We start from the raw sequence: 14039 nt of genomic DNA, 5'->3' as shown, positions 1-14039 counted from the left end.
CCAGCCCAATCCCTGCTTCCCTCTCACCGACACAACACCCATTCCAGAGAACTCCCAACCCATTTCCCTCCACTATACACCAGTACCAGTCCAATTCCTATTCCAGTACCATACTGATGGCAAGGGTTCATAGGATCATAGGTTGTAGGAGTTGAATTAGGCCATTTGGCCCATCAAGTCTATTTCACCATTCAATCATGGCAATCTCTCAACCCCATTCTCCTGTCTTCGCCCATAACCCCTGACTTCCTTACTAATCAAGAATCTGTCAATCTCCACCTTAAAATATACTCAATGACTTGGCCACAGATTCACCACCTTCTGACTGAAGAAATTCCTTCTTATCTCCTTTCTAAAGGTATGTCCCTTTTATTCTGTGGTTATAACCTCTGGTCCTAGAGGCTATAGAGAGCCACCATCCCCTTCCTAAATCCACACCACTGGCAGAGGTTAAATTTCATCCTCACTTCCCTAAGTACTGGTGTTGGAGCAGAAACAGTGTGATCCAGGGGCAGCTGACAAGCAAGCTCGAGGTCAGCTGAGGATTTGCCCTTTACGGTCGGAAAATACAAGTCATATTTTACATTTCATTATATTAACAATCATAGGAATACTCGAAACACAAATACACAAAGCAGCATATCAATTAGCAAGATATATAATTGTCCCAAGATCAAAAACTAAATGGACACATTTAGAACATTCTTTACATCAATTTGAATAGTTATTTCATTTTAGTAAACTAAGTGCATAGATTTCCTAATTTTCCATGCAGTAACCGATGGACTGTATATTACAGAATGGCATTATCCATGTTTGCTCTTAAATATTATTATCACATTTGTTTGGTATAGAATGTTTATTGTACTTGCCATGCAAACAGGTCATTAATATTCCACAGTTCTACCAAGTAAATGAAAACAAGAACGTACCTTTTTGATACCCTCATGCATGTAGGTGTCACCCACTGGCATCACGTCTTTGAGAACTTCAAGACCATTTTTGATTTCATTCCTATTCCAAAAACAGAAACATAGTAAATGCAGATGCTAATATCTGATTTTTGAGAAAATTCCCAGCTTATTTAGGAGAGAACAGAGATATCCCCAGCAAGTTTTATGTCTCGAATATATTTTATGTCTAGTAATAACAGCACATTCAAATAGCAGTAAAAGGATTGGTCCAAGTCAGCATGGATTTATGAAGGGGGAACTCCACAAGGACAGCAACCGAGGTCAGGATCGAACCTGACTCTCTGGCGCTGTGAGGCAACAGCTCTACCAGTGTGCCACTGTACTGTCCTTTATAATGTCACCTTCTCTGTATGCCTCAAGCAATGTATGAAGGTTAAACATAGAAACAGCCATAGTGTAGCCCATTGTATGCTTCCCTGAAGAATGAGAATTTCTATTGAGTGCAAGCTGTAATCTCTAGGCTACTCAATTCTATGATTGGATATTTGCACCACAATCACTTCTAGCTATAAATGACACTGTGATCTGTTGGCATGTAACAGAAGTACATAATTTTGTTTTTAACTTACAGACCAAACAGCATTGATGACAGGGGGAGCTCTTTGCCCTCGCTGACTCGTGATCATGCCATACACTAGTTCTATCCTGCACACTGGGACAATTTACGGAAGGCAATTAACCAACAAACTTGCACGCCTTTGGATGTGGGATGAAACAGGAGCACCCAGAGAAGACCCACGCGGTCACAGGAAGAAAGTACAAACTCTGCACAGACAGTGCCCATCGTCAGGATTGAATCTGAGTTTCTGGCGTTGGAAGGCAGCAACTCTATCGCTGTGCCACTGTGCCGCCGTTTGTTTCGGGCTGCCTGCTCAGTCATCTGTGGTTCTGGCAATATATAGTCACAGGATACCAGGTTTTTCAATGACTTTAGCATATACGTGTATTAATTATCCTCTCCAAAATGTAGGTAATGAAATACAAATTAGCATGGTTGTTTAAGTGTTGGCTCCCTTTTACATATCAACAGCTAATCATTACTTTTTCCTGGTCATGTGGAGGATATACATTGCAAAGTTATACAGAACTCTCTTCCATCAGCACCATGGCTGGCAAATGCTTGTGAATCTTGACAATGTTGTTTTGAGTGACAACAAGTCAAGATTTGGGTCTGCCTTAATCTCTCTCTTTTTTTAATAGGTCTTCTTTTGATTGTTTCAACATATCTCTTCATTAATATGTCCCTTGGACTATGAAGATAAGGTCACAATGATGAATCTATGCTCTTGAAACTTCAGAAGTAAATTAGGTTCTGCTGTCACACATCAGCTTTGCAGGAATCCTTTGTTCCAGCTGCACAATTAGAAATATTGAATCTCTCAAATGTTTCATGAATGGGAGCGTTTAGTGGTCTGCCATGATCAATGCCTTATTTGTATGTCAGTGAACACTATCTCTATTTATAGAGTACTGACACATTGTGCATGTTGAACCACTCACATTTTTATAGATGTCAGTTAAGTACCAACAGAGCTAGCTCTCAGCTTGTATTTCTCCATATCCATATGGCTTTAATACATATAGAAAGCAGGAACAACAGATGCTGGTTTACAAAGGAGGACACTCAACAAGTAACTCAGCAAGTAACTCAGCGAGTCAGGCAGCATCCCTGGAGAACATGGATAGGTGATGTTTTGGGTCAGGTCCCCTCTTCAGATTAGACGTTTTAGGCCAGGATCCTTCTTCAGACTGGGCGTTCTTACTTGCAGCAGCACAACAAGTATGTAAACATGGTACTCAATAGATAATAAGTTCAATAAAGTAGTTAATTAGTAAAATAAATGTTTCAATAAATTTAAAATATTTATATCTTTCAAAAACAAAGCTCGAAGTCCCTCGTGCAATCAAGGCAGTTTCGTTGGAAGACATCGCGTTCAATAGCTGATGGTTGTTGGGAGGAAGCTGTCCCTGAACCTGGTCGTCACAGTTTTTCGGCTCCTCCTGTTCAGTTTAGTTTATTGTCCTGCACATTCTTCCTGAAGGCAGGCATGAAAAGTGAGCATGGCCAGGGTGGTGTGGGTCCTTGATGATATTGGCAGCCCTTTTGAGGCAGTGTCTCCTCTAATTCCCTTTGATGGTGAGGAGGTCAGTACCTGTGATGGACTGAGCAGTGTTCACTACTTTTTGTAATCTCCTGTGTTCCTGGGTGTCTGAGTTGCCAAAGCAGGCTGTGAACAAGGAAATGGAGATGCTGGTTTACAAAAGAAGACACTGAGTGCTGGAGTAGGTCAGCAGGTCGGGCAGCGCCTCACAAGAACACAGATAGATGGTTTCAGGTCAGGACCCTGTCTGAAGAAAAGTCCCGCCCTGAAACGTCACCTATCCATGTTAGCCCAAGATGCTGCCCAACCTACTGAGTTACTCCAGCACTCTGTGTCTTCTTGAGGCGTTCGTGTGGTGCTGTACTCCTACTACTGCTTACATAGGGCTTACGTGTGCTCCACTGATACATGAACCCAAGGTTTACATCGATGCCTCGTCCTTCCACAACATCAAAATCATCCTCATGAAGGATCAAGAAACCCCACATTTCTGGGTCATGCCCTCTTCTTGCTGCTACCATCAAGCAGGAGGTACAGGAATCTAAAATCACAAATTGAGGAACAGCTACTTTCCTACAACCATCAGGTTCATGTACTGATCAGCACAACCCTAACCCTACTTTGTCAACTGAATGTCGCAGACTATCTCTTGCACTACCATGGACTTGATTTCTTGGTGTCTTTTTGCACTAATATCTTTTCTTTGGATAGACTTTTTCTTTTCGCTGCCTTGGATAATTTATGCACAATTTATGTTTTTGTGCATTGTCTGAGTCAGCCCACCTGTGATGCTACTGCGAGCAACATGCTCACTGTACCTGTACCTAACACATATTTGTGCATATGACAACACTTGATTAACTGTGTACCAAATGGTATATATATACCTAACAATATTCCTTATTTAATACTACGATAATATAACCTGAATTAATATCATAAAATTATTTTTAAGCTGGAAAGGGTGCAGAAAAGACTTACAAGGATCTTGCAAGGACCCAAGGGCTTGAGCTAGAGAGAGAGGCTGGGCTGGCTAGGACTTTATTCCTTGGAGCGCAGGAGGATGAGGGATCTTATAGAAGTGTACAGGATCATGAAAGGAATAGATCGGGTAAATGCACAGTCTTTTACCCAGAGTAAGAAAATCGGGAACCAGAGGACATAGGTTCAGGTGAGGAGGGAAAGATTTAATAGGAACCCAAAGGGCAACTTTTTGTCCTACACAGACAGTAGGTGTATAGATCGAGCTGCCGGAGGAGGTAGTTGAGGCATTGGTGTGCTTTCTTTGTAATTCCATCAAAGTGCTGGGCCCAGGACAGACCATCAGAATTGTTTATTCTGATGGGAACCTGAGACTGTAGACTCTATCCACATTCGTACTTCTAATGAGGAAAGGTGCATGGTCCCTGGGCTTTCCATTCCTGAAGCCAACAATCAGATCTTTGGTCTTGCCAAAGTTGAGAGCAAGATTGTTGTTCTGGCACCACTCATCCAGATTATCGATATCCCTCCTGACTCATCATATGGGTTAGAAATTGATCCTGGTGAATTGGAAGTTGTGCCATGTACACCCAAGCTCAAGACACTAATATCAAGTAAAACAGTAGGTTTAATATTTACCCTTATCCACACACCCTGCAGTCTGGAAAACAACCTTTTGCTATGACTGTTTCCTCACCACTAAAGCAGCTTTATTCTAAGGCCTAAGACAAATGGAAAGTCTATCATGTGGCACTTTATCATATGCCTTTTGGAAGTCTTTCTCTCATCGACCCTCTCTGTTACTTCATTAAAAAGGTCTAGCAAGTTACAAAAACAGAAAATGCTGGAAAATCCGAGACTGTTTCTCTTTCCAGAGGCTGCTTGATCTCTTGAGCTTTTCCAGCATTTTCTGTATTTGTTTCAGCTGTCCAGTATCTGCAGGTTTTTTAGATTGTCACCTGTTACCTTAGTTAAGCATGATTTGCCTGCAACAAATATGTACGGTTTTATCTAATTATTTCACGCTTGTCCAAGTGACTGTTCATTCTGTCCCGGATTAATATTTCTGGAACTTTCCCCACCACGGAGGAGAACATATTGGTGTGCAGTGCGGATTATATCCTTACACTTTATTGGAGAAGGAGGTGCAACATTTGCAATTTTCCAGTCCTTGGGCACCACTCCAAAAACATACAGATCTTTGAAAGAATATGATCTGAGCCTCTTATAATTCCTTCCCCTATTTTTCCCACTAACCCAGGATGCATCCCATCTAGACCAGATGATTTAGCCAAATCAAGGGCTGTTAGATTTTCCAGTATCTCCTCTTTATCAATTTTTGGCCCATCTAGAATCTCAACAATGTCTTCCTTTGCTAAAAACAGAATCTTCCTTCATGGTGAAGACATATATCTTTACAGCCCCTCAGCAATACCCTCTGCTTCCATGAGTAAATTTTCCTTCTTCCAGTTCCTCCCCCCTCCAATCAGTCTAGAAAGGTCCTGACCCAAAACATCATCTCTCCATTTTCTCCAGAGATACTGCCTGACCCGCTGAGTTACTCCAGTATTTTGTGCCTATCATTAGCAAATTTTCCCATTTGGTCTATAACTGGTCCCATCTTGAGACCTCTTCTCTTCACATGAGAAGTTATTATTAGTAATTTTAAAAATGTGATATGTAAAATGTTTCAATTAATTTCTTGCATTTCCTTTCAATGTCTTTTTGTCCCCATTCAATCCAATCTTTCTTCATTTTTCTGTCTGTGCCTGATTTGACTCAAATTTGCCCTCCTACCAATCTTCCTTTTCCTCAATTCAGAAATCTCATTGATTAAGAAAACGCACTGTTACAAATGCATTTTAATGTGCATATATAAAGAAATGATGCACTTTGGAAGAGACAGCAGAGAAAGGAGGCAGAATCTAAATGTTACTACTTGGCAGGGATGCATGGGTAGGGACCAGAGGTTGGTTAATCTTTGAAGTTGGCAGGCCAACTTCAAAGAATATAGGATAATTGGCTACATAAGTGGAGGCTACAAATAAAGAAAAAAAGAAGCTGTATAAAATTGTTATAAACTGCTGGTTAGGCCTCAGGCAGAGAATGCTGTATATGTTCTGGACACCAGCTTTCAGAAATAGTGTCAAAGCCCTGGCAATGTTACAGGGGATATTGACTATGATAAACCCCCAGTCAGTAGAGAGATTGGAAAAACTAAAATTGTTCTTCCCAGCTGAGAAGGGGAAACCAAATAGAATTATTCAAAATTACATTGTTTTCTACATTTAAAGATAAAGCATAATTTCTTCAAAATTGGGATTGCACAACCTGAAACCAGCTTTGAAAAAAAAAGCCCTCAAAGCTTTATAAAAGGCAAAAGGACACCTACTTGAGTAGGTGTCATTTACAGAGTAAAGGGGAAAGATGGACTGACACAGATATGGTATACCAAAGGGTTTCTGTTGCACTGTAAAATTGTACAATCCTATTAAATTGTTATAGCTCTCATTGTCAACTGAGATCTGACAGTCTGGCCATGTGATTACTCCATACTCCAGCAAGTCCCATGTGAACTACCAGAAATGCAAAATGAGTGTTTGAATCAATTGTTGTGTACAGAAGATTGCACTTAAAAAAAATCAACTTTCTAACACTTAAACTTGGCAAATTTGCAAAATGCACAGCAATTTCTATCCCAATAGCTCCATCTGAGGGAATAGACCAATACAAACACTGTGGGGCAAGTGTGCTATAATTTTAATGACTGTTATATAAACTTTATGACTATTCCTCAAAGCGTAATCATTATACATCCCATGTCCTCCAAACCAATCAGTGCACTCAATTACACCCAAGTCACTGGGGTTGCTTTAAATTCTAGTTTTTAAATTATCATATTTTTGGAATGTTTTTGCATGACACACATGTGCAAAAATGCACAAATGCACTTGCATATATTTTGTACAAAAGTGTATTCTACACATAATTCACATTATCCAGGAAATTGAAGCTACTGTAAACAACATCTGTCAAACATAGCCACGGCAGTCATAAAAAATGTATTATTTAACACAGTGAAGCTTGTTTTCAAAATAGCATGCTGCCATAGAACATATCATCTATTGCATAATCACTTTCAATACATCAAAATCTTGCAGGCAGTTGGCAAATTAACTACATTATTTTTATCAGCCAATGGAAAGATGGAATAGAATAGCCTAACCATTAGGAAATGAATGAAAATCTGTCATAACTATTGCCTACCTTAAAAATATATTTAATTGACATTGTATGGTTTAACATTGTTGATGAGAATCTGTGAATATACACCTGAAAAATGAGAAACCACAAGACAAACTGTTTGGCTTTGAAGCCTTAGATTTTGCTGATTACGTGTCAAGAATCATAAAAGACTTTAACTTCCCTCAATATTATTTTTCTCTACAAACATAATCAAAACAAGTATGCATTGAAAAGTTCAGTCACATGCATATATAATAGTTTGTTTCCCATTGAACACATCTTAAAAAAGTAATTCTTAATTTCCAAATCTTATTGTTCATGACCCAAATTATGCAAGCAGGCGTGTGCATTTCTTTTAAAAAGGGTGACTTAATTATAGGTTGACCTTTCAATTATGTTAAATTGCACCAGGATAGATTTATACTACTACCAATCTTTCTCCCTCTACCCGATTAACAGTCCATCTTCCATAATGTTGAGGCTCAGAGTTAGAGGCATTATGGGAATAAACCTTTCATAGATAGAGTCATAGATAGATAGAGTCATAGAGTCCTACAGCACAGAAAGAGGCCCTTCGGCCCATCGTGTGCGCGCCGCCCGTTACCAAACACAGTCTAATTTTAATCCCATTTTCCCGCATTTGGACCGTAGCCCTGAATGTTGTAGCATTTCAAGTGCCCATCCAAATGCCTCTTAAACGTTGTGAGTGTTCCCGCCTCCACCACCACCCCAGTCAGTGAGTTCCAGACTCCAACCACCCTCTGGGTGAAAAAGTTCTTTCTCACATCCCCCCGAAACCTCCCTCCCCTTACCCTGTATCTATGTCCCCTCGTTGTTGAACCTTCCACCAGTGGAAGAAGTTCCCCGCCATCTACCTTATCTATGCCCCTCATGATCTTGTACACCTCGATCATGTCCCCTCTCAGCCTTCTCTGCTCCAGGGAAAACAACCCCAGTCTGCCCAGTCTCTCCTCATAGCCGAGGCCCTTCATCCCTGGCAGCATCCTGGTGAATCTCCTCTGCACCCTCTCCAAAGCTATCACATCCTTTCTATAATGTGGTGACCAGAACTGTACACAATTTTCATACCCAATTCCTTCCTAAACTTAAATTGTAAAGGTTTTATCCACTGACAAAGTCCAGGGGAAATAATACACTGGAACACTCAGCAAATAACACTGTTTAATGTGCATATCATTATTATCACATTAACACAGTGAAGCTTGTTTTCAAAATAGCATGCTGCCATAGAACATATCATCTATTGCATAATCACTTTCAATACATCAAAATCTTGCAGGCAGTTGGCAAATTAACTACATTATTTTTATCAGCCAATGGAAAGATGGAATAGAATAGCCTAACCATTAGGAAATGAATGAAAATCTGTCATAACTATTGCCTACCTTAAAAATATATTTAATTGACATTGTATGGTTTAACATTGTTGATGAGAATCTGTGAATATACACCTGAAAAATGAGAAACCACAAGACAAACTGTTTGGCTTTGAAGCCTTAGATTTTGCTGATTACGTGTCAAGAATCATAAAAGACTTTAACTTCCCTCAATATTATTTTTCTCTACAAACATAATCAAAACAAGTATGCATTGAAAAGTTCAGTCACATGCATATATAATAGTTTGTTTCCCATTGAACACATCTTAAAAAAGTAATTCTTAATTTCCAAATCTTATTGTTCATGACCCAAATTATGCAAGCAGGCGTGTGCATTTCTTTTAAAAAGGGTGACTTAATTATAGGTTGACCTTTCAATTATGTTAAATTGCACCAGGATAGATTTATACTACTACCAATCTTTCTCCCTCTACCCGATTAACAGTCCATCTTCCATAATGTTGAGGCTCAGAGTTAGAGGCATTATGGGAATAAACCTTTCATAGATAGAGTCATAGATAGATAGAGTCATAGAGTCCTACAGCACAGAAAGAGGCCCTTCGGCCCATCGTGTGCGCGCCGCCCGTTACCAAACACAGTCTAATTTTAATCCCATTTTCCCGCATTTGGACCGTAGCCCTGAATGTTGTAGCATTTCAAGTGCCCATCCAAATGCCTCTTAAACGTTGTGAGTGTTCCCGCCTCCACCACCACCCCAGTCAGTGAGTTCCAGACTCCAACCACCCTCTGGGTGAAAAAGTTCTTTCTCACATCCCCCCGAAACCTCCCTCCCCTTACCCTGTATCTATGTCCCCTCGTTGTTGAACCTTCCACCAGTGGAAGAAGTTCCCCGCCATCTACCTTATCTATGCCCCTCATGATCTTGTACACCTCGATCATGTCCCCTCTCAGCCTTCTCTGCTCCAGGGAAAACAACCCCAGTCTGCCCAGTCTCTCCTCATAGCCGAGGCCCTTCATCCCTGGCAGCATCCTGGTGAATCTCCTCTGCACCCTCTCCAAAGCTATCACATCCTTTCTATAATGTGGTGACCAGAACTGTACACAATTTTCATACCCAATTCCTTCCTAAACTTAAATTGTAAAGGTTTTATCCACTGACAAAGTCCAGGGGAAATAATACACTGGAACACTCAGCAAATAACACTGTTTAATGTGCATATCATTATTATCACATAAATAATGCAGCAATTTTGTTGAGGAAGACATCTGGTGCAAATTACACCTCATCAAAATATGTGCCAGTCTATCATTAGCTTTGCAAAAACAACCAGCTAAACGGCAGGATGAACAGAAAATCTCCCTCATCTGCACTCCAGAGCCACTTTCACGGCAACTTCAAGTTATTGAACTGCAGTATGCAGAGAAGGCTTGGCTGTGTGCTCACTCAGAGACCAAGCTCCAAGTCATTCTTGGCTCATACACTGCATTGTATGACAGAGTGAGTGGGCATTACATTAAACATCTTAACTGTTCAACGTTTTGTAAACTTGCTGCATTTCCTCTTTGCAATTACCATGCAAAGTTGTTTATGAGTTTAAAGTGTAGTATATACAAATATAACAATGTTAAAATTGTTAAAGATGTTCAACCAGTAATCCAGTCCTTAAGGAGAACCATTGGAAATGCTAAAACTGATCCGTTCAGATACACTAAAATATTTTTTAAAACATTTCTATAATGTTTTTCTTACTTTTCATTTGTCTATCTTTTTCTCTCATTGAAAAGACTTCTTCCCGCACTTTATCTCTTTACTTAACTAATTTGACCTTAATTCAGCCTATTTTCTGCCCAATTGTTTTTGATCTTTCTTGATCCTTTAATCTCATTTGGATGAAATGAACAGTTTGCTCTGTCAATTCATCCCCAGTGCCCAATTGATTCTGTTTTATCTCCTTATACCTCAATGATTTAAAGTTGCAGCACATCGCCCTGAAGGATACCATTTGTTAGACCTGGCCATTCAGGTTTATTACCTAATACACGATTCCCTGGAGTACAAAAATCATCCTCCATTGACTTAATTTCCTCAGCAGCCCCTCAGTAGTCAAAGATAATTTTCTTTCACTCCAGATCAATATGTTCTGAGGTGGTTTCTGAGATTTAATATGGGATCCACGGGTTCCATCTCAGATGAGGCAGGAGATCCTTTTGCCATCTCTGCGGATTTCTACATGGCACTGACAAAAAGACTCAAGGTTGTCAGTGCCCTCTACATACTTTTAGTGGCAGAGCTTCCCAAGAGTTGTTGAAAATGTTATGTTTTCTAAGGAGGCTTTGGGAGCATACTTGAACAGTTTTGCAAGCTATTTTGATAATCTCGGCACATGATAGAGGTCAGGTAGTCTGTCTTGGTAGTCTGGTATTTGCAAGACAATAATGTGGTCAAGCCAAGAGGACAATTTGAGTGTGATTAGAGTACCGATACCGGGAGTATTAGCCTGTGAGAGGATACTAACATAGATTTACTTGTTCCAATGGATTTGAAGAAATTTGTGGAGCGAGTACATCTCTCTTTATGTCTATGCTGCTTTGGTTTGCCTACTGTAGGGTGGCCCCGTGTTTATCCAAGGTATACAGGAGACCAGATATCACTGCAGGCCAGCATACCATGACAATGCCATGATCGGAGGTCGTAGTCGTTGCATTATTTTTCTGGAATGACTGAACTGTGCTGATGAGTGGTAGAATCAACCAGACCTGACCAGAAGGTGGGATTAATATAGGATTGGTGTAAATAGCTGGTCAATGATAGGTGTGGACTCAGTGAGTCAAAGGGCACTGTTCCCATGCTGCATCTCTCTATGACGCCTATGTCTAGCATCTTATATCTAACCTGAGATAGACATTAAGTACCATTGAATTCTGCAGACTCAATTTACTGCCAGATTTAGTATTCTAAATCTGATAATAATTCCAGGACTTCTGCATTTGATAGCAAGTGTGGAAGTTTAGGACTTAATGCCATTTTTTAAATCAAGATTGCATTCAGAATTGTTCTGAATACATTTCAACTCACATAATTTACACTAGTCATCATTTAGAAAAATACATAGAATTGGATTCTATTTATGGAGGGATTAGGTAGGACAGAAACCTGACTGAAAAAAAATGTAATTTGGATAAAATTGGAGTGGAAGCAATGCATTTGGCAACTTTGGATGAAAGTTCAAGAATAAATAATGAAGACGGTATGTTTTGGGGGAGGTGTATTAACAACATTTCCGCTTAGAATGAAAACAAAGAATTTACACAGACCTGTCACCGGTGAGAGGCATCTTCACATCAGCTCGGGATGAAAACACGATGAAAGATAATCTCATTTTGGGACTACAAGAAAAAAATGACACAAAATGCATTAATCGCCAATAATCAGCACCTGTTGTGTGACACAAAGCGAGTTCGAAATTTCACTTTTTAATCTAAATTTCAAACTTTATTTCACATTTGGCCCGTGAAAGATGATTCCGTTTCTGTTGCCTCTTACTTCCCCCATGTGGCGTCGAACTGAGTTAAACATAAAACTTTTCTCGATGCACCAACTGCGCTAAAGTTCGTGGAGCGGGTTTGCTGAAAATTACCTGACGAATCGATGGACCAGTGTTTCCACAAAGTCATAGATTTCACCCCAGTTGTCAGAAACACTCCCGGATCTGCAAAACAACAGACAATCAGCTCGATCAAGGCAGCAACATCAACTATTTATAATTATGCAGTTAGAACTCTCCCCCTTCACTTTCTAGCTCCCATTTAATGACCAGAAAACACTTTTAAAAGTTTATTTAGAACAACATTTCTCCTGCGGTTGGACAAGTAGCGCAGTTCTCGCTCATTTTGCCTGTTTATTTCCACCTTTACTACCGCACGTGGTCCATCAATGCCCACAATTCATTTCATCGCTCTACGTTTCAACTCACTTTGTACTGGCAGCTGCGGATTAAACAAAACCCAAACCCGCCGAATCTTACCTGTCAAGTACAAAGTACAGATCAAACGCCCCGTGGCACGACTTCTCTTCACTTTGCACCACTCCCGGATCCTTCATGATCAGAAACACTGCTACAAAGAGTATGAAATCCCAGCGCCTGGGGCAAGGACTGTTGCAAACAGCAACAGCTCGCCACCGCTTCATTATCGTGCAATGCCCGTTGTAAAGCCCCAAAGCACAGATTCCAGGAACTGAGAGCGAGATCCTCCTGCAAACATTAAACAGTCACCAACGGATTCCTAAAAGGAAACCACACGATCACCCAACAGAGGCGAAAAACAAAGCGACTTGGTTAAACTGCACATTGCGTCAGTACAGGGGATAGCTTGGCCGCCAGCCACAGAGTCGCTCATTCACTTCCAAGCTGAAACTTCCCAAAGGAGGTCGGTGTTCCGGCGGGGGATGAACTTGTGCGGCCCGGCCTCTGTGGCGTTTGCATGCACAAAGCGGATCACGGAGCAGCGGGGGTGTAACAGGCGCTGGCGTTGCATTCAGAGCGCCTGTGCTTGTTGGGACTGGGTAATCTCAGCTGGGTGTGTCGGTGTCGGGGGCGTCCCTCAGCGGGACAGCTGCTGCGCCCTGGGCGAAGTTATTGCTGCACAGCCACAACTCGTCTTTGCAAGTGGTGGCGTGATATCATTTCCTGCTCTTTTTTACATCGATATCAATCAATGTGGGGTTTCTTTCCTGTCCACAGAGAAGCTACGCCAAAACTTGCAAATAAGAAATTAAAATGGATTTCTATAACACATTTTAGTTTCCACATTACAGTTAAGCAAGGCTTTGTTATTACTCTTTTTGAACTGAGATGACTATTTCAATATTTTATAATAAATTCATTAAAAATTATTAAGATGATAATAAATCCATCAAAACAATATAAAACAGCAACTAATTCGCTGTGAGATTTTTAATCAGCTATTAATGTTCACGTTAAAGTATGACATGCTCAATGTCTAGGGCCTGCTTGCTCTCCTGGGTTGACTGAGAAGAATCGATTGCCTTATTTTTAAGAGCAGGAGACTTGTACCCCACTGCCTGGGTAAATATTTATCCCTCAATCCATGTTGCTCAAATCGGGCTGATTATTATCATATTGCTGGGAGCATGCAATCCAAATTGGCTCCCTTATTTCCTATGTTATAACAGCAACTACGTTTCAAAAGTCTTTCCTTGGCTTTCGATTAAGTGCTTTGGAATATCCTGTGATCATGAAAGGTGCTATGTAAATACGTCTTAATTTAATTAGTCCCAATTTCTTCCCTCTGTCACTATTGGCAAACAAAATTGGAGGAGTACACATGGATTAAGTCATACTTTGCAGATATACA

The 14039-nt window shown here is 40.4% G+C and overlaps 1 protein-coding gene across 2 annotated transcripts in view; it reads right to left on the bottom strand.

The window, feature by feature from the left end:
* Positions 1 to 13311, bottom strand: part of antxr2a (ANTXR cell adhesion molecule 2a) — a 186810-nt gene extending 173499 nt beyond the window's left edge. The window contains exons 1-4 of one of the 2 annotated variants that reach the window (XM_078402110.1): positions 12689 to 13311; positions 12302 to 12373; positions 11979 to 12050; positions 933 to 1014 (exon numbers count right to left, since the gene is read on the bottom strand). In XM_078402110.1, coding sequence (XP_078258236.1) covers positions 933 to 1014; positions 11979 to 12050; positions 12302 to 12373; positions 12689 to 12852 — 390 coding nt within the window. In that variant the 5' untranslated portion in view covers positions 12853 to 13311. The remainder of the gene's footprint in view (positions 1 to 932; positions 1015 to 11978; positions 12051 to 12301; positions 12374 to 12688) is intronic. The other variant, XM_078402101.1, reaches the window with a different exon arrangement.
* Positions 13312 to 14039: the final 728 nt, after the last annotated feature.

This window comes from Rhinoraja longicauda, chromosome 1 (genome assembly GCF_053455715.1).
Source record: "Rhinoraja longicauda isolate Sanriku21f chromosome 1, sRhiLon1.1, whole genome shotgun sequence".
In the NCBI taxonomy this organism is placed as follows: Eukaryota; Metazoa; Chordata; class Chondrichthyes; order Rajiformes; family Arhynchobatidae; genus Rhinoraja; species Rhinoraja longicauda.
The sequence above is the reverse complement of the archived record's forward strand: the minus strand, read 5'-3'. Positions and strand labels throughout refer to the sequence as shown.